Source organism: Gopherus evgoodei, chromosome 17 (genome assembly GCF_007399415.2).
Source record: "Gopherus evgoodei ecotype Sinaloan lineage chromosome 17, rGopEvg1_v1.p, whole genome shotgun sequence".
NCBI lineage: Eukaryota > Metazoa > Chordata > Testudines > Testudinidae > Gopherus > Gopherus evgoodei.
The window spans coordinates 5,853,752-5,875,395 of NC_044338.1; the positions used below are offsets into that span (position 1 = coordinate 5,853,752).

The window sequence follows — 21,644 nt, forward strand, 5'->3', positions numbered from 1 at the left end:
TTTACAGGTAAGGATCAAATTCTGTCACTTATGCTGGCACCAGGTTTCAGTTTTGTGAAAAACCTAGCTAGTTTCTATGCTGCAGAAATTCTGTCAAGCTCTGAAAAAATCACTTTTCATAGCTTGCACAAGTGATACAATCCTACTGGCTGTTGTTTACTCATTTTACTGGACAGTTGTTGTCTTTTGCAGATGGAGATTAACTTAAAAGAGCAAGTAGTCATTTTAGATGAAGCTCATAATATTGAAGATTGTGCACGGGAATCAGCCAGTTACAGTGTTACAGAAACACAGCTGAGATTTGCTCGAGAAGAACTTGATATCATGGTGGTCAACAACATCAGACGGAAGGACCATGATCCCCTGCGTGCTGTGTGCTACAGTCTGACAAAGTAAGGCCTATTTAAAAAAAGCAAACAAAATACCCTACTGCTTATAGTCCTTTTATACATATCATGTACTAAAAGATACACTGCATAATTGACAGATATACCTCAAACACTATAGTCACCAAGCCAGACCTCTTGTTTTTCTGATTTTGGACACCCAAGAAGGTTTTGTGGCATTTATGAAAAGTAATTGTTTAATGGATCACGGGAATATTTTCAAAAAGTCCGATTTCCAGAAGTGACTTAGGCTTCTAAGTGCCTAACTCACTTTTTTCAAAATGGGATTTAGGTTCCTAGGTCATTCAGGTGCTTTTGAAAATTTTACTCCAAGACTTTGGGCAAATCCATCTAAATTTCCTGTGAATTTCCCAATCAGGCCAATCACAGGGATTTTGTGAGAATTAATGTTTGTAAAATGCTTTGTGAGCCTTCTGTGAAAGGTGTTATATCAGTACAAAGTACTGTTAAGTCCACATTAGAGAAATTTATATTCCCAATTTCTGAGAACAAGGTCAGGGAGAAATGTTCTTTTTTCCTGGTTAAAAATAATAAAATCTTACAACTATTTTGAGACTCTCTAATGCCTCCATGCTTCAGAACAGGGACTTGAAATTTTGCAAGTTGGGTGCACCTTGGTGTCAAGCATCCCTGTAAAAATTTGCCCAACTCTGGCCAAGTTATAAGGCTCTGAAAAATTGCAGTGTGCATATGCTCAGTAGAGACATGTTAGTGTTTGGCAGCTAAATTCTCCGAAGATTCTGTCTGCACTGATCATGTGCTGCCTCTCACAGCTGCTGTCTGTGGCCAGACTGTGCTTGTTTTGGTCCCACAGACCAGTTAGGCGTGCTCTCTCCCTTGGCTGCAGGAGCTATTTAGGACTTTCCCTGCAGTTGTTCTTTCCAGAAGTCACTGTGAAGCCATGCACAGGAACTGAGAACAGGGAGAATCCTGTTTTATCAGTGCCCTCCCTGCTGGTTGTGGAGTGGAAGGAGGCCAACCTAACTTGAGTACACAGTGGTGAGGAACAGGGGCAAGGCATAAGGGATAGGAACCTGAAGGGTGCATGGTGGGGTGAGGAGCAAGAACTGGCAGGGAGGAACAAGGACAGAAGATAGAGGAGGGGAAGGAAATAAGAACAAAGGTGGGAGGGCGAAGGACAGGAGCTGTGGAGTGGAGAAGATCAGAATGGGTGAAGAAGAACATGGACAAGAGTTGGGGGCAAGACAAGGAGACAGAGCAGGTCAGCAAGGGCAGGAGCTGAGTGGGAGGGGACAGGTGTAGGAGCTGGACAGGGCGGGCATAGAAGCAGAATGGGCAGGGAGAGGCTGGGAGAACGGGGCAGAGGGGTCTATAACCACAAGAACTTGGAACTGAACCCATTATTGATGAGTCTTAGCATTCCTTTGCTGTCTAGCCAACAGCTGTGAAACCCTGTAGTAAAATGTCTCTCTCTGTTTCCATCTCCTCGGGCCAGGTCTTCAGAGAAGTAATAGCCGTCTTCTATTACCAGTTACTCCATTAGCTTAAGTGGTAGTGGATAGTGTTGTGGATCTAAAGATCCCAACCCTGCGGATGTTGTGGAGGATGCATGTGGTCAGGGGTGAAAGTAACGCTAAAGACTTACCGGTTTGGGGACTGGGGGGCTAGGGGAGTCAGTGTCCCCCAGCCATCCCTTCCAAGCTTCCTGGCCCATGCCACCTGGGGCTCCAGCGGTAATTTAAAGGGCCTGGGGCTCCGGCCTCTGCCACAGTAGCAATAGCGGTGTCCGGAGCCCCGGGCCCTTTTAAATTGCTGGTCCCGGGGCAGCTGCTTCCCTCCTCCCGCCCCACATCAGCAGCCGGGAGGGGCAAAAGGGGCAGCGACATTAAAGCCAGCTGGGTACGGGCTGGTACCAGCAGTCACTTTTTACTGGTACACGGTGCCAGTTTACTTTTACCCCTGCCTGTGGTTCTACATGCTGCAATTGTGTTTTTTCAGTGTTTAAGTTTTTTTTAAAAACGTAGGTATTTTTTATTAAAATTTCCTACATTAAAAGAATGCTAAGGTTTCAGAGTCAAGCACTTGACTTAGGAAATGCCAGAATGCAATACTGGTTTTTTTTTCTTCCCTACTGGGCCTGTCCTTTAGTGCATAGGATGGATGGGACTGAATCATGGTTGTGTAGTGAATGAAGCTCATGCCTGTAGGACCTCTGCCTCATTTGTTGCAGAATTTGAAAGGTTTATGGTGTATGAAGCAGGGAACTGCAGTAAGAGAAAGCATAATTTTGTGGTGAAGGCAGTTTAATGCCACCACAGAGCTGATTGGAAACTGGAATTCCCATTCCATGGGAAATTCTGAAATGTTAAGAATAAAACTCATTCTGAAATGGAACAAACAATTGAAATTTCTTGAAATTGAAAAATTCCAAAGTTTTGTTTTGAAAAATATAGAAATAATATATTTTTTTGACCTTTCTAAGTGTTTCCGAGGCTCCCAGAGTTGCCTGGATAATCTGGGCTTTTTGAGGAGCCTGAGCATAAGGCAGCTGCCCAGACTCCCAGCAGCCCACCTGCCTGAGAACTGGACAGCTTGTGGAGTCTAGAACATAAGAATGGCCATTCTGGAGCAGATCAATGGTCTATCTAGCCTAGTATCCTCTCTTCTGACAGTGGCCAATGCCAGATGGAGTGAACAGAACAGGACAGTTTATCAAGCGAATCCCAGTTGTCCTGTCTCAGTTTCTGGCAGTCAGAGGACTAGGGACACCCAGAGTATGAGGTTGCATCCCTGACAATCTTGGCTAATAGCCATTGATGTTTCTTTCCTTCATGAACACATCAAATTCTTTTTTGAAGCCAGTTATATTTTTGGCCATCATAACATCCCCTGGAAGTGAGTTCCACAGGTTTATTGTGCATTGTGTGAAGAAGTACTTCCTTATGTTTGTTTTAAACCTGCTGCCTATTAATTTAATTGGGTGACCCCTGCTGAAGATGTAAAACACTTCCTTATTCACTTTCTCTACTCCCTTTTTATAAACGTCTGTCATATCTCCCCTTTGTTGTCACTGGGCAGTTTGAGAGTCTTAGAGACATGGATGATAGTCTGACAGAATATTAAAATTTTCCTGCAAAAAATTTAAATTTTGCAGAAAGTCAATTTTCTGCCAGAAAATTATTCCACAGAAAATGCCCAACGGACTTGAAGGGAGAATGGAAATTTCTCTGCTCCTGCTACAGAGTTTCTATGTGATGTTGAGCAAGTCAGATAAATCAAAAAGCAGCCAAACTCCACCACCATTTCATTCTCCTTTGTGTTTTGACTGTACAGTGCCATATATAGTAGCTAATACTGTAATTTAAATAATAAATAACTGGTACCCAACTGTGCATGTCCAAATATTCCAATTAAATAATTTCCTCCTTCATTCAGAAACCTATCTGAACAGTGGAATAACAATAAGAAATAACAAAGTGGCTTTGTTTATATTAACTGAGCTTATCTTAGTTACATTTGGGACAAGCATTTTGTTATAATATTGGTCTGGGTAGTGTTGCTCATTTAGGAAGTCACTGTTTATATTAGAGATTAGGTGCACCTTCAACTTCACCCTCCTTTCTTTTCCATTTAGTGCCAAGGGTTAACTTTTGTGTGCCACTGAGACAGAATAATTTCCCTGTAGTCACTAATTCTTCTTTGTTGGGTCTTTCAAATGTTAAACTTCTTAGCAGCAGAGGAGACCAACAAGGCTGGAGATTTGACCGCCTCCGGCTTTTTAACCTTATCAGAAAACTCAGGTTGATTCTCTTGTCAAGTCTGCCAACTGTAGGGAAAGCAGTGGGTGGAAAGCAAGAGACTGAGTGTAAATGACCAATAATTAGTATTATCTTTTTGCACAAACTGGCAGGTCTGGGCCCATTAAGTGAGTAACAGGAAAAATTCTACATCTGTTTAAAAAAGTCTCTTAAGTGCTTTCTAGAATCAAACATAAGCACATGTTTTAGTGCCCTTTCCTACACTTGAAAGGATTTGCCATTTCCCTTAGTGGAAACACAGCTTATACTAGCAAAAGAGTTCTTGCATCCTGTGTTTCTTCCTCCATGGCTGTAATGAAGGGATGTGGTTTAATTAGGCTGATGTAACTCATCTTGGAAATACTTCGCAATGAGCTGTATGGTGCAGGTTGTCACTCTTTCCTTAATCATACCAATTACAGAGGTAATGAATGGTCTTCAAAGCATAATAGCTTAAATAAAGATTGGTGCAAGGCTACACAAATATTTCTTACGCATTCCTCACAAATTAAAGAAACAAGTTATATTTTTATGGCCTTTTAAAATAAAGTTTAAAAAATAATGTATGGGGCGGGGGGGGGGGGTGTCAACACTAGGGGACAGATTTTTCTCTGACATCCACCAGCATACATCAGAAGTAGCTCTAATTAAAGTCAGTGCAGTTCAAAGGTGTAAAACTAGCAGAAGAGAGAATGGAATCCCCTAAATGCAGAGCCCTCAACCTTTTGATTAAAGATATTAATTTGAAATAAGTACCGTATATACTCGATCATTAGCCCGTTCCTTTATAAGCCAACCCCTCAAGATGGTTAGGTAAAAATAGCAAAACTGTATGACCCTTTCATAAGTCGACCCTATATTTCAGGGATTGGCAAACTTTGGCTCCTGGCCCATTAGGATAAGCCTCTAGCGGGACTGGACATTTTGTTTACCTGCAGTGTTCACTAGCATGGAGCCCCTCAGCTCCCAGTGGTTGCTGTTTGCCGTTCCCAGCCAATGCAAGCTGTGGGAATGATGCCTCTTTCCGCAGGTCCCATTGGCTGGGAACGGTGAACCGCGGCCACAGGGAGCTGAGGGCCTCCATGCCTGTGAATACTCCAGGTAAACAAAACGACGATGTATTAGCCATTCAATTCAATGATTCCATAGAGTTTAAAATCATCAAATTTTGGTGTAGACATGTTTATAAGCCGATCCCCGCTCTTTGATGCATCACTTTTTTTACCAAAAATATTAGGCTTGTGAATGCGTATATACGGTATTAATAATATCACAGGAGTATGGTACAATTTGTGAAGCTCATTCAGTTTTGCTTCATGGAAACGATCATACAGGATCATTGAAATTAATGCAGGAATGATTTACAATTATTATTACTGTCTTCATTTGCAGTTGGCTGCAGGAAAGCTCTGGTCAGCTTAAAGAAAGGGGATATGAAACCTCCTGTAAAGTTTGGAGTGGAAAGGAAATGCTCGCCATTTTGCACAATGGGAATAACAAATGCTACATTTCCTATCTTGCAGGTAGAGTTTTCTGTTACACAAATTATTATAAAAATGCATAATTTTGATTTCATGTTTTAAAATACACGTACACTACTTTTTTAACTTCAGTCCAGTTTCTCAAAGCTGTCTTAGAAAAGTGTGCATGAGGAAAATCAAAGGTAAATCCACAGAAACTAGTACAATCACACCTGCATAAAAAAGTGCCAGTGGCAAATCAAGTTCTAAATCTATTGGAGTAATTTATTTTCAAAGTAGCAGACACTGACCTTGTTACAATGGTCTTGTAATTACTTTATTTCTGTTTTAACAAAGAATAACTGTGATCAGATAAAATTATTCAAAGTTGTGACAATGTAGTGACTCTTAGTTCTGTCTTTACTGACCATCTACATTCAGATTGACTAACAAATCATATTTAGTGCATGCTTCAGCCAGTCCTTTATTTCTATACAGTACCAAGCACAGTGAAAGCACTGAGTTAAGTACTAAGATTTTTATCTTCAGTCTAACTTCTCTAGCCGCATTGAGAGAAGTTGTTTTAAAACCGTGAACACTTTATTTGTATGCATTTGTTTTGGGAAGTTTTTTAGGATGATATTAATGAGGAGTTTGCCTGTTGCAGAAACATTTTGCAGCTGTCCTTGAAAAAGAAGAAAAAGTATCGAATCTTCATGAAGGAGATGTGCTTATTGAGGTTCCTATTGTGAGCCCTGCCACTCAAATTGTGCTAAAAGGGTTATTCATGGTTCTGCTATATCTTTTTAAAGATAACAACAGGTTGGTGGAAAATATAGCCTGAATTGTGGACTTTTTTTCATTCTCCTTTCTACCAGATATATTTAAATTGCAAGTGAGTGCATTTTTGTAAACATCTGATTGTTTTATGGAGATGGAAAGATGGCAAATGTATATGTCCCCTAAGTCGTTTGGGTAGTTTTGGTACCCATGATAAAGAAAAAGTGAGCACTTGTAGGAGCCAAGCAAACTGGAGGCATGCATAGTACAAACATGTTCCTGCTTCTTTGCCAAGTTGTCTCTTTCTCAACTATTCAGCACCTCTGCTATTTATTTCAGTGTCAGGTTTCTCCTGAGCAAAACCTACCAATTAAACAGGATTGTGCCAAAAAATTTCTCATGTGGGTAAACATCCAGTAAGTAGTAGGTTGATATCACCAAATTAATTTTCTTTTTTATATAACTAAAATGTTGAGTATGGTTTCTCTAAAGGTCAGACTAGAATATTTTCTTGGCATGTTGCCTAACTCCAGTATGCAATTTAATTATTTTAAATTAACATTAAAGTGATCTAAAAACTCTTTTGATACCTTCACTCTTAAAGCTACTATAGCTATTAAATATTTAGTTTTAGAACTAATTCTGTAATACATGGCTTAGCAGTTATAGGGGCTCTTTGTGTTTCTTAAATGGGAAGCTGTATAACTTTTGAACCTTATATCTTAAATCATAGTCTTTGTTTAGCTTTGTGAGCCTTCTGTGGAAGCTGTTATATCAGTTTAGTGTAGCATACATTCTTCCATATATTGTATGCACAATTGCCAGCTCATTTTATTACAGGCAGAGTTTGGTACAGCATTAGGCTGGATGATTAAGGTGGACCACATTCTGTCAACACTGGTTTTGGTTTTTCAGAGTTTAATGCAGAACCCACTTGACAGATATTATGAAATATATTTAACAAACACAAGTGCAGATTACATCTATTTACCAGTTATATTAATTTACTTCTGTGTAGATTTGCAGATGACTACAGAGTTGCTTTGCAACAAACATATGTTTGGACAAATGAAAAGCAACTTGATTTTCCAGATAAAAATGCTTTCTTTGTACAACCAAACATCAGAAGAGTTCACGGCAGAAAACAGCAGTCCATACGCTTAACTTTTGGTGCTTGAATCCAGCTGTGGTAAGCTATGTACAAAGTGAACCAGCAACTGACCCTTTATTTGATCACAAATACAAATATAATAGTTTGTGTTGATTTTACAAAATTTTTTTTTAAATTTTCCCTAGGCCTTTTCAGATTTAAATGGTAATGTCAGGACAATTGTTCTAACATCTGGTACGCTCTCTCCAATGGACTCATTTTCTTCAGAACTTGGTGTGAAGTTTACTATCCAGCTTGAGGCAAATCATGTTATTCATAACTCACAGGTAAATATTTGCAGCATTGCTTTCACTCCTGAAACTTTAAATTCATTATAAATGGCAAGTTAAAATGAAGACCATATAAACTCGTTCTATTTCTATAACTCAAAATGGAAAGAGTAAAATAGACATTTACTTGCATTGAGAAAATTGTCAACTAAGTGTTTAAATGAAACTATACTTGATATATAATAATCCTAAATAAAAGTAGTAATAATAGGAAAGTAGTATTATTATTTCACCAGTACAGCTAAAAAGTAAACACTTTTAGCTGGTAACAGCACCTCTCACTTTGGTAACTTGCTACACTCCATTCTCTCTGTTTATTGATTTTATATTTTTGTTTCTTAGCATTAGTCTGTTCAGAAATAATCTTAATATTTTGTTTACTTCAGTTTTTACATTTCTCTATTAATTTGGTGTAAATATGTATATAAATTGAAATATTAATACAACAGGTTTGGGTTGGCACCATTGGGGCAGGCCCCAAGGGTCAGAAGTTGCATGCCACATTCCAGCATACAGAGACCTTTGCATTCCAGGATGAAGTGGGAGCACTTCTGCTTTCAGTGTGTCAAACTGTTGGCCAAGGGGTCTTATGCTTTTTGCCATCTTATAAGGTAAGGAAATTTTAATTCATATTCTTCTCTCTTTTAAAAACACACTTAAACATTTTCTCTGTAACTTTTTATCCCTGTACATCAACAGCAGTGTTCATGTTGGAATTGCTTGGATCCTGTAGTTGATTGGTTACAAGTTTGCTTTTGTGCAATGTATGTTTTGTTTCATTATAGGAATATTATTGTTTTGATCACAGTTATCCAGAAAAGACTGGTTTGGGCCTCAGTGCAAGTATGCTTATGTGCATTTGGCATCTGTTTAGAGATCTGAGTATGAAAGTAAATCTTGAATAGAAGGTGTCACAGTTCAGGGCAACTTTGCCCATATTCCCCCTCCATCGTCCAACAAGGGCACCTACTCTTAGGCTTCCAACTCCCCAGCTGTCTCCTATCTTGGGCAGACACACCTCTTTCTTCTTTCAGACCAAGGTATTTCCAGGCTGCACAGTGTCCTGCCTAAACTCTGAATTCCCCAGTAAGATAGACTGCCTAGCAGGCCTGCTTTGCCTTCTACTCAGAGGCTCTGAACAGCATAATTGTCCACTGGTTTAAGTTACCACACAGCTCTTTCTAAGTAAGTGCATTTATTCTTAAGGTAAAAGCATATTAAAAACAAAGAAAGAACCTAGGTGGATGCTAATAAGCTTACTAGAAATCATCATCACCATCTCCACAAGGGCTCTGGTCAATATCAATCCTTCCAATCCTTCCCTGAGGTTTAGGGCCCTTCACTTGGACAGAAGATCCTGTCTGTTTATTAGATCAGAAAGAAGGCCCTGAGACAATTTAAAATCAGATTATTTATCCAAAAGTCCTTTCTTGTCTGCTAGTCTCTAGAGAATCCAGTTGGAATCAGTATATGCCTCTTTCAAGGTGATGGTACCTCTCCAGACATGTTACAACCTGAATGAATTTGCCTAATTCCCCCCACTCCTCTTCCACCTCCTTCCCCCCCCCTTAGATCCTGGAAGGCTGTGTTCTCCCTCCCCATGGAATTACATACACTCCCTGGCCCACAGTGGTACATACACTTAATACAGTAAGATTTAACTTAATTCAATAAGCTTTGTTCTGGGTATTGCAGGAAATTGCCATATCTGTTGCAGAAGGAGGAGATGTTCAGTGTTTTTCCTTGAACTGTCTCCATGGTCTAGCTTTTTAAAAAACTCTTACCATTAAGTTGCCTATCATCAAAGGCAACTTTGTCATGTGCATTGACTCAGCAATTAGGATGCCCTTTGCATTTTCTTTATATGCAGTTTGTATAATATACAGCCATTTCATTTCTCTTTCTTTTGATTATTGTTTCATTCACTTCACTATGAATTTTAGCAGTGTTTTATTGAATCAAGTGGAAATTGCACAAAACCCACTGTCCCAAGGGATCAATTTTCTTTATTTCAAAGCATGTATTACTAAATTTTATTGTTGATAGGAGGATGGATCATATGGCTAAGACTATACCTCCGTGATAAAAATGAAAGTTCATATTCTTTTCCCATAGTTCTTATTGTTGTACAGAACTCAGATCTGAGGAACAGAATAAATGTGCAATGTAATTAGGAGTACAGGTCTGTTTGTTTCATCAAACTGTAACTGTGGTTGGATTGCAGTAAACAATTTATTAAAATCAACAGTGGTTTAATGTAAACCTTTTAAAAATCAAAACTGGTATCACTGGAAAAACTGCACCAATTTGGAGTCACTGATGCAGTTCAAGATTCTCACCACTTTGCTGATGTCAGAAGTCCCACAAGAAAGAGTAATTTAAAACCTGAAGTAATGGATATAAAGAAAATGTCCTTTTGAGTGACACACTACTTACATTATGTATATTTTAGATCTAAGGGAATACCAGTTCTTTATCTTGCCTGATGTCCATAAAGAGCTGCAGTCATCAGTGCAATTACTAGAAATAACCATTAGGTGACCACATTAGACCATACAATGTAGAATTGGTAGAAAAAGGCAGACTATGAACTATAATCCATCATTCTAACTCACGAAACCACATGTATAAATGTGCAAGACTAGCAAGCTGAAAATACATCTTAAAATGTCTTCTAATCTTATAGCTAAAATTGACTACTAGCCATTTTTTCAGTTTGTGATGTATTTATGTAGAGCAATAGTTGTGACAATGGTACTGTATATGTTGTGTGGAAGTTATTTTTTGTGTGTATAAACAAGATATTTGCTAAAAAATTCTTTTTTGAGAGTAAAACTTATCTCCATTGAAAATGCTTAGAGACCTTGAGATCAGAGTAGTAACTGGCATATTTAGTAAGAATGAAAGAAATTGCTAATGAGCTCAGATTGTCCCCTCCCACTTCAAAACCCCAGTTGGCCTTATGCTTCACTGAAAGGACTACTGACCAAAAAAAAAATTAAGTGCATGTCTACGCTGCAGTAAAACACCTGTGGCTGGCCCAGGTCAGCTGATTTGGGCTCAGGCTGCAGGGTTAAAAATTGCAGGGTAGATGTTTGGGCTCAGGCTCGGGGTCTCAGAACCTGGGCTCCTGCCCGAGCACAAATGTCTACACTGCAGTTTTAGAACCCCACAGTCCAAGCCTGGTGAGCCCAAGTCAGATGACCCAGGCCAGAGATGGGTGTTTTCTTGCAGTGTATGCATACCCCCCTATGTTTTTTTTTCTTGGTGGAGGCACTTCCATGGACTTAGCAAAGGTATTGATAAATATACATTTCAGAATTACTTATCAGAATTACTTTAAACATGAAAATACAGACACCTACAAAGGTCTTAAATATAAATACTATGTTAATACTTTCATATGGGCCAGATTTTAAATGGAAAAGTCAGGAAATTGAATTGTTTCCCGCAGCAACTTGAATTCAATAACTTAAACATAACTAGTATTTTGTTACACTGTATGTGGGGTCAACTTTTAGGACTTTATAAACAAATAGGCAATGAAGGCATTACAGTTACTATGGAACAAGTGATTTTTCTAACTTTTTCACATTTAGTATCATAATCATCCCTGGAGTGTGGCACTCCAGATATACACTCGTATCTATTTATATGTGTTTTGATTTGTTAAGAAGTGCCTGCCAGTATCTCTAGGCACACAGACCAATTTTTTCCAACTGAGGAGCTTAAAGTGAGGCACTGACATAAAGTGGTCTGATTTTTGTAAATTGAAGTTGCAAAAGAAGCATTGAGCTAGAGCATTCCAGCCAGCCAACAGCAGAGCTTCTGTGTGAGCTGCGGCAGCTCAGTGGCTCTAAAAATGATCAATCTAGACAAACTAGAAATTCAGCTATAAAACTAACATTAGAACTGAACATCTCATCACATCACTCAAAGACTCCCCCTCTCCTGGTCTAACTTCATTAAGCTAAAATTCTAAATAAATCAATCCATATTACAGTACTCCTGGATCCTAAAACTCAAGCCCATCCAACCAGTAATAGAGAAATATGTTCCCCTCTCACTCCAAAGTATAAACTGGGACTGAAATAGGAATGGTGTGTTCTCAGAAAAACTAACCTATTCCAACAGGGAATGTGATATCCCACAACAATGATTTAGCAAGAAACATTACGTTAGAATTTATTCAAATAGTATTAATCCTATCTAAATGTAAATGATACAGTCAGACTTTTCAGAGCATAAGATTTACTATACCAGATACAGTCCATTAAATATAGAATCTTGCCTCTGAAAATCCTGACAGAGAACCTCTAACTGCAAGCTGGCAATTATGCAATGCTGTACATGATGATGGAGAGAAATTTCCTCTTACACCTATGAAAAGTTTACAAAATCTAAGCTTTTTTTTCATTTTTGACCATCTTAATTTCCCAGTTGTACAAGACAGCCTGATGCAGAATGAAAGAAATGGCATAAAAAGGGGCAGTAGAGAAATATGGGAAACGTGATTTTAAAATATCCTTATTAGTCAACAGAATACTGCATCAGGAAGTCCTCAGGTTAACATAGGAAAGCAAAGGTCCACAACACCAGGGATCTCTTGAGCCATGCTGCAGTAGGAACCATCTTGGTTTCCTTTCTCTATCCCTCCCCTTGTCAGGCCCAGGTGAGAGGTGCTGTCTCTCTGTGAGTCCAGTTTGTGGCATGGACACCTGTCACTGTATCCTTTTGTTCACCAGTGCAAGGCCATTGCTCTGTTTCCCTACTGAGAGGTGAGGAAAAATCTCCTCTTGGCCGTTGGTTGCTAGGTGGGACTATCCCCCAGCTGGTGTTTCCAATGTCTCTCTTGGATCTTTCATTCACATGTGGAGCCCCTATTCAGTTGGTTAGTGAGTGTGGTTTCCTGCCAGGCAGTTATGTGAGTCCAACATCTTGTCCTTTCCCTTCGTACTCAGTGCACAGTAGTACAAAGTACAGAGGGAAACTGAGGTGCACTGGGGAAGTTTAATACCTCTGAAGTTTAAGACATTGTGGAGATTTGCTAAATAAATATGCATGTCTCTCTTTTTTGAAACATGTTAATCAGCTTGTTAGTTCTCAAAGGGAGAAGCATCAGGAGCTGCTACTTCATAAATGGAATTAATTTAATTTCCCACAAAAGCACATTTTGTATTTCCTTTATCTAGCACTTTAAATGTTTTCTTCCTTATTATATAAAGAGAAGGTGTCAGGCTGAAACTAGCCTCTGAATATTAGAGTTTATAAAATATCTGCCTATTGCCTTTTTTGGGGAGAGCTCTGAAGCTATGATTTAACACTCAGGCCTAAGTGTAAAGAATGGATGTTGTAATAGTAGTTATTGATTTGGGAGATGAAGGAACCATGCTACTTGATGCAGTTTGTAACTATACAATGTCAAGTGACTAGAGCCAGGAAATAAGGAGTAGTCTATTATCAGTACCCATGTGTTGCACCTTTATTACATGGTGTCAGAAGTAAAAATTATTATGGCAAAAGTGGAGCAAATGAAACCACCTGAATCCCCCAGTCTGGAAAGAAATAATTAGGAGTCAGCTATAATGTAAGTAAGTACATTTCTCTCTGAAGATTTCAAATTACTTCACAAACATGAATGTGTCCTTCCAAAACCTTGCGAGGTAGGAAAGTGTTATCCCCATTTTACTGCTGTGGAAATTGAGGTGCCAAGAAATACAGTGACATACTCCAGATCACACAAAAGTTTATCAGAAAAGAAATGCCCCAGACTTCATGTGTCCTGACCTTAAGAACAAGTAGCAGCAAGTTTGAAAATGTTGATGTGCTAATAAGGAGATGCCAGTCAAAGACTGCATTAAACTAACCATATAGAGGAAGCTGGCTGCTGCTGATAAAACATCTCAGGTGAAATTTATGTGACCAATGCTCGTTGCTATGGAAACTAGCATCATACTTATTTACTGCTTCCAGTGCTAACAGGTGCAGAAGGCATCCATTAAAAGCCTCAATTTTTCTGTCAGTTGCAAGTTTCAATTTAGATATACTTTCCTTTTGGGGGGGCGGGGGGAATCAGTGCCTCTTGCATGTTTCTCCTACTTCCATTGAATTGTAGTGGTGATTTGCCCTCATTCCACTCAAGTCTGGCTCTTAAAAATAAATGTTTAGAATCTATAGTTGTGTTTCTCAGGACATACATTCAAAAACATAATTTCAAACATAATTTCATTGAGAATGTCAACTTGACACTAAGCTGTAAATGGAAGTCCAACTCCCTGAATCATCTTCCTGAAGCAAAAGTATGATCAGCAAACTAGGGCTTTTCTGTTCTCTGTTTGATTAGTGGGGGCATATATTTCAAGACTGTTGCTTCCTGCAAGTCCTCAATGAGAAACACCCTAATTGCAATCCACCAGAGTAAATTTCTGGGAACTTTTTCTCTAAACTTTTGGAATGGGGTATAAAGACAGAGAAGGTTCATTACATAGCCAAGACCCAAACCACTTGTAGATTTAACAGTCAGCACCTTGGATTGTGCCCAGAAACCAGTTTGAAGCCACAGACTCTATATAGAATACTAGTGTAATATTCTCAGCAAAATGGGTGAAGAGCTGCATTTTGTACTAGTTTGAAGCGTGAGCGGTCTTCAAGAGCGCATACAGCTTATTGTAGGAATCTGTCTGGAAGCCACAAGTGCATTGATATCCATACTAAACAGCTGGAGCACTGTGTTCCCTTTTCCCACTAACACCACTGCTACCTTATCCAGACCAATCCTCTGTCATCTCGCTCTCATCCAAGCATCAGAGAAAATATATTCATCAGATTGAGGGCAATGCAGCCGAAATTGTTTTACTGTTATCCACCCTCCCTTCCTTTTTTCCTCAGAGAGGTGCTTTTAGAAATCTAATTATATAGGTAAAGGATGAAAAGAAGAGTGAGAATAGAAACCTCTTTATACACATGAGAGAGCCCCTGGGCAAATGTGCAATTGCCCAGTACCTCCCTCTGAAAGGAAAAAATGGAAATGGAACCACTAAAGCACAACTCCATCTATTTTCTCTTAGTATCTGCAGGTACATCAACAATATCTCCATTGGCCGTAGTATCAAAGGTTGCTGAAAGATCTAAAACAATGCAACTAAAAACCTGTGATTTAATTGTTAACCAAGATCAGCACAATATTTGCACCAAGTTATGGTTTAAAATCAGATTCGAATGGGGTCAAGAGTATCTGGTAATTCCGGTTCATGTTTTACCTGCCTCATCTGCCAGTTGTTCAGTAACATTCCCTAAAAAGGAAGATTCAGAATTGACATCTAAGATTAATGTGTGTTTGTATGCTGATTATGTCCAATATACCAGAGCCATAAACAGTTGTATCGAAAAATCCTCACTTGATTTCTCATAGCAGAAAAAATTCAACCTCTGAGTATGAAGTTTCACTTTGAACATAATACTAAACTTCTACTCTTCATAGCCTTTCAGCTGTGAAGAGGTTTTGTGTGTGTGAGAGCTACCACAAACACACTCTGAATTGTCTTATATTTTTGTAAGATATCGTGCACCTGTATAGATACGGAATAGACATTCCATCTGCTACATTTTTGTTATTGTGCTGTGATCAATGATCCTATATAAGGAACTAACTAACTGACATAACATAAGTGAGCCCAGGTCATTCTCTCTTGTGAGGATAGCGAGGCAGGAAATTATTAATCTAGCACCTAAGAGGGGTTATGAGTTTTCTTAAATAAATAAAAATGTTTAAAGGATTTTTGGAGTCATCAAGTGGTATATTGTTAGCTCATGTACACACATTATTATTATTTATTATATTCCTGCTACTTTTGTCCTCCCTTGCTCTTCCCTCTTATTGTTTGTTATATTCACTTACTGCATCTTGTTTTCAATTATATGGTAGTTCTGTGAGGCAGGAACTATAAATAAATACCTACTTACAGATTTAAAATTTTCTAAGTAAAATAGCCTTATAAAATGGCTTAACCTGAGGGAAGGAGTTGATTGGCTGGTAAGTAAGTTCAGCTTCTGTGTATTTCAATAGATCACCATAAGTTTGACCTTGTTCGCCACAGAATTTTGTATCAATATGCTCACAGAAAGAAAGGAAAATTAGTATGTGTGGGAGAGTGTGTGTGGGAGGGAGAGACAGTTTTGTCTTACGTTGTATATTCAGAGAACTGTTACTGGATTTAAAGTGCGTTAGTCTTTTAGGGTATGTCTACACAGCAGTGTAAGCCTAGAGTTAGTGGGACTCAAGTCAGCTGACGTGTCATGGAAACCCTGGGCTTGAGCATCTACTTGCATTTTAACCCTAGGTTAAGGATTTTCTGACCCATTCTGAAACCTAATGCTCTGTGGCATCCACACTGCAGCACACAGACCAAAATCGAAGTAACTCTATCTCAAAGTGCCTAGTGCTCCCCCACCACCTCAGTGTCAACACTCTAGCCCTATGAATGTGTTGCACTGTGGGAAAACTCAAGTAGGGAGGTTTGATTTTTTTTACCATATTCAAATAGTATTTCAGTAAATAAAAACAACTTTTCTTAATAAAACCCCTATTTAAAAAATGCTGTGTATTACATATGCCAGATATCTGAGATTAATAACCCAGTATAGTAAAATATACATATGAGATGGAAACAATGCATCTCACACGATTCTCTCATAGCTTCACATCCTGTTCTTACATATTGAACCTGCAGTAAAATACAGACAACCAAAATTCTGTCACTTTTACTTTGAAAGTGTTTTTTCAAATTTGGATAAATTTTACATTTATTAAAATACAAGTCTGGACAATTCTTGAAGGTTAATACATTATTGGAAAACAAACTGATGATATTATGCAACAAAAATGCATTTATGTTAAAATCAGTAGCAACTCTAGCAAAAACACTCTATAAAAGAGAATATCAGAAAGTGAAAAGATTACTCAGAAATCTAAGATGCTTTTAAACAGATTAAGATAAGGGCCATTAGGGTTCATGTCGCCGACCTGTCTGCATTAAGATATATCTTGCCTGGTGCCTGCATCTGAGATGATTCATTCAATATGTGTCATATCAAAGTCAAAGTACCCAGCAAGGAAAAGAATGCTAATGCTTATAAATTTTAGTAATGATCCATCATGATGAGTTAACTGACCTTTCTTTGGGATCTATTTACAATAGATTGTAATATTTTAGTCCCTTCTATGAGCTCCTGTTGATTTCATAACTTTTAAAATAAAATTTAAAAATAAGACAATTGTTCAAAAGTGTTTTGAGTTTCTCAATTTACAAGCTTCACTAATAAAAAAAATTATTAATTAATTGAAGCGTAATACATAGTTTTCTTTGTTTTCCTCTTTCTTCATTTCCTCCTTTACCTTTCAAAAGGCAAATGTCTTCCATTGATTCAGACTTTTAATCATATTTCCTCTACATGTGATATTCAGGACCTTTTTCAATATGTTTTAACTTTTCAGTTGGTCTGGCAAAGTTCTGCTTAACAGTTGTAGGGTGATGGTGTGTAGTGTACAGTATGCTGTACCAAATAGCTGTATATAGTGTGTATAGAAGAGATTTCATCGATGTCATGAGTTCTAATCTAAAATGATATAAATAGTTTAGGGTGTTTTTTTCTTGTGAGCCTCTTAGAAATTGTTGAACTTGATTCAGGCCTTAAAACTATTTTATCTAAAACCTATTGTATATTTACATCTGTAATTGCTGCTTTTAAACTGTAATTTTCACAGCAGTTGTATTATTGTGTATTGCAATACAGAACTGATAATTATTTGAGGTTCATTCTGTAACTATGGTGCCATATGGAATCATTTTGCTTGGACAGATCAATTGCAAAAGCAGTAGTGATCATGACACAAGTAGAATAGATAATATCTGAAAAGCCACCAATCCTTTGTTATATTGCATTCACATGAGACCTTTTAGCCATATATAATTTCCAGCAATTGAGCCATTTTTTGTTTTAGGGTGTATTTTTAAAATGGAAAAGAATGTAGAAGGCTTGTGACTTGTTCATATTTTTCAAAACAGTTTTAAAATATTATCCACTCTACTCCATTCTTATTAGGCTTCAGCTGGAGTATTGTGTCCAGTTCTGGGCACCATATTTCAGGAAGGATGGGGACAAATTGGAGAGAGTCCAGAGAAGAGCAACAAAAATGATTAAAGATCTAGAAAACATGACCTATGAGGGAAGGTTGAAAAAACTGGGTTTGTTTAGTCTGGAAAAGAGAAGACTGAGGGGAGATAAGAGTGTTCAAGTATGTAAAAGGTTGTTACAAGGAGGAGGAAGAAAAATGGTTTTTCTTTAATCTGTGAGGATAGGACAAGAAGCAATGGGCTAAAATAGCAGCAGGGGAGGTTTAGATTGGACATTAGGAAAACTTCCTAACTGTCAGGATGGTGAAGCACTGGAATAAATTGCATAGGGAGGTTGTGGAATCTCCATCACTGGAGATTTTTAAGAGCAGGTTAGACACACACCTGTCAGGAATGGTCGAGATAATTAGTCCTGCATTGAGTAAAGGGGACTGGCCTAGATGACTTCTTGAGGTCCCTTACAGTTGTATGATTCTGTGATCATGTTTGTCAAGTGCTAGACAGTGTGATATAGAGTTGTTTGGAGATCCAGACCTCCTAACATATCATGTACTGATTCAGGTTAATAATTTTAAATATTATTTTACTTTCTGAACACTAACTACTACAATATAAAGAGAAAACAAAAATATCTGGCATAAATATCTGGCCCTACATCCCTTCAGTTCCTGCAGTACCTTTCTCTCCCATAGCCTCCACTAAACAAATCTTTCTGGTGAGGCTGGATGTTGCATCCTAGAAAAGGTTGTCAACATATCTTAATCTTAAAGGAGCAGTGCTTTCCCTGCTGGAGTTCACCTAGCCCTTCACCAGGCATTACAGTTGGGGGAAAAAGGGGAAAGGGGAAAGAATAATAGTCAATCAGAATAATAGTCAATATTTACAATAGGTAAAGTAAAGGGAGAAAAAAAAACTGACTAATGCTACTTCTAGGATATAGGTAACTAATGAACTCTGGTTCCACCAGGGAGAAGCCTAGAAAGTTACCCAATTCTGAGCTGAATTCAGTTCTTGAAATAGTAATCTCCTTAACCAGATGAATTTAATAAACACACTTTTAGGTCACCATCACAGGTGGAATTAAACTTGAAATCAAGCTATAAAGATAAAATATCATTAGGTGCAATTCACAGGAGATGTGGATTTTTCTGAAAGTTCATACCACCTCAGGTTCCAAATGTACCCAGAAATTGCAATACCTGGAACTTATACACAGGGACAGATAACATACAGTAACTCGAAGAATACATTCATTCCCTTATAGGTAGTTCATTTACAAATGTATAACTCACCAATATTCTGCAAACTTGACTTATTAATCTGTTGATTGAAACTTTCAAAAGGGAGTTGATACTAGTTTGCAACAAGGTTTTGAAATAGTCAGTTTCTTGAATCTTGACTAATTGTCTGACAGATTATTTAAAAGAGGGTTTTTGTTAATACCTGTCCTGAATTCTACCCTTTTCTTTTTGTGGCTTATTGCAAAACCAAATGATCTTAGAAGCAGAATCAAGCTGCAGCAACATCTTTACTTCACATATTGGTCTTGAATCTTGATTTAAATCTGATATTTCTTGCTGACGCAGTACATCTTAACATGAAACTCCCTCTGTGAAGAACTGGAGATTTTAGTGATTGGTCAAAACAAGAGTCTGTCATGATATGTGTATCATAGGTTTTCTTTGACTTGCTATAATTCAGTAGAAATGTGTAGTAAATCTAGAGAGAGGAATGGACTTTCAGTGTCCTCAGTTATAGACAGCTGATATATATCTAATAGCTTGGTTGTGAGCAGTGTTCATTTGGGGGAAAATGGCTTCAAATAGGAAGATAAAGCAAAGTATGAAAGAATTTAGGAAAATGTATTGGCTTTCAAAGTGGTAATTGTATGCACTTGCTTGAGAACAGCTATCCAAGAGTTTTCTGTTGGGAATAATCAAAGAGTAGAGTTTTGCAGGAAAGGTTTAAAAAAATCTTAGTTGATTTTGCCTGGCAGGCCAGCTCTTCACTAATGAATACTTCTACAGAAGTTGAACATTATAAACTAATCTTTCTCTTCTGGGACACATTCAGTTCAAAATGAACTTGAAAAGTTCTCTCTTGTGCAGCTGGGAGAGTGAAATTGTTTCAGTACTTTGCCATTAGACATTCATTCAGTCCTGTTCTATAAGTCATTTAAGTGCAAAAACTTGCCTGTGCGGAGAGGGAAGGTTGTACGACTTGAAATATTGTGTTCTTGTTAAGAAAAATGTGTTTCTGCTACTGATGCCAGTAGTTGCATCTAATGTTTTAGAACCTAGTAAGAAAATATTTGAATACATAGAAGAAGTTTTCATAGTTTTTCTTGTGGCTATCAGGTTTCCACTAAATGGTTTTGGAAAGATGTCTGTCTGGTACTATAGTCCAGACTTGGATACTTTTTTATGTCCAGTGGCAGACTTGGCTTCATTACCTTTTACACCTTTATGAGTCTGATGCATAAACCGTTTCCCTTAAGGTACATTTTGCATCCACTGCTATTTCAAAATAATTAGCACAATCTAAACTATTTTCTCTGCTGTGTCTAGTCATTACATTATGGGGCTAATGTTGCATGCAAAACTGGTACATCAGGAATTTGGAACTATTAGGATAAGTATCTCATTCTGACTCTATATAATGCTCACTTTTTATTAGAGACCTCCAGACTTATGGAGGATGGTGGTGGTTTGTTTTTGAGACCATAGTGTTGTCATGGTAACATGAGATCACAGAATTGGATAGTTTCAAAATGTCCATATTAGGTTTGGTATATCCATTGTAAGCAGGTTCTGGGGTGGTATCTCATTGAGGTTTACTTGGAACGAACTATAGAAGTAGTTCTATGTTTAAATTTCTATAACAGGATCATAAATCTCTAGTACGAAGCAGAGGACCTCTTTAGCTTGCTCCTTTATTTTCTTTGTTGAGTAACTCAAACTTTTTCTCCCTTTTGCTTCTTTTTCTGTAAGTACTGTATGTGTTACAAATTTTTGGAGTTTTTAGTGTTTTCTATGGCCTGATTCTGCAAACACTGAATAAGTAGCATTCATGGAAATGGTGATTTTCATATCTTGCCAGAAGTATTGATTAATGAAGTTCAGCAGCACTGTCTATTGTAATTATGATTTATTTAAAACTTCGTATTGCTCATTTCTTATAACTTCTGGGTGTGTGTAACTGTCATTTAGTGTATGCAATAAATAGTCTAAGGGGATTGTTAACAATCTGGAACCTTTCACCTCTTGATCACTAGCTCAACTTTGGTACAAGTTTTGTAGTGACCAAAATAAGTTAACCATTGGTTGCTGAACAGCTATCTGTTGTGAGATAAATTAGATAATTTCAATCCAGTCACTAGTGAACCTGTCCCCACATCTTGAATTGGCACTACTCTGCACTCAAGTAAGCAGTCTTGGGAGAGGCATTAAAGATTGTGTGGGCATTTACTGGTTTATCCTTTACTAACAGAGGTCAGGGTTGAGTCACATTAATAGGATAGTGGGGGAGAAGCATGCATTGCTAATCTCTGTACTGTACCTGCTGTATGCATAATGGACTTCAGGTATATTTTATCTGGCATTTCTACAGGTACTTATTTTGCTTTAAAACAAATACTGAATTTAATTTTTCAGGTACATCTTTACA

The 21,644-nt window shown here is 37.9% G+C and overlaps 1 protein-coding gene across 1 annotated transcript in view; it reads left to right on the forward strand.

Moving 5' to 3' along the window:
- Positions 1–21,644, forward strand: part of BRIP1 (BRCA1 interacting protein C-terminal helicase 1) — a 112,567-nt gene that overhangs the window by 37,682 nt on the left and 53,241 nt on the right. The window contains 9 exon segments of the mRNA XM_030536627.1: positions 193–392; positions 5,558–5,653; positions 5,655–5,688; positions 6,293–6,447; positions 7,424–7,521; positions 7,524–7,594; positions 7,702–7,842; positions 8,295–8,456; position 14,480. Coding sequence (XP_030392487.1) covers positions 193–392; positions 5,558–5,653; positions 5,655–5,688; positions 6,293–6,447; positions 7,424–7,521; positions 7,524–7,594; positions 7,702–7,842; positions 8,295–8,456; position 14,480 — 958 coding nt within the window.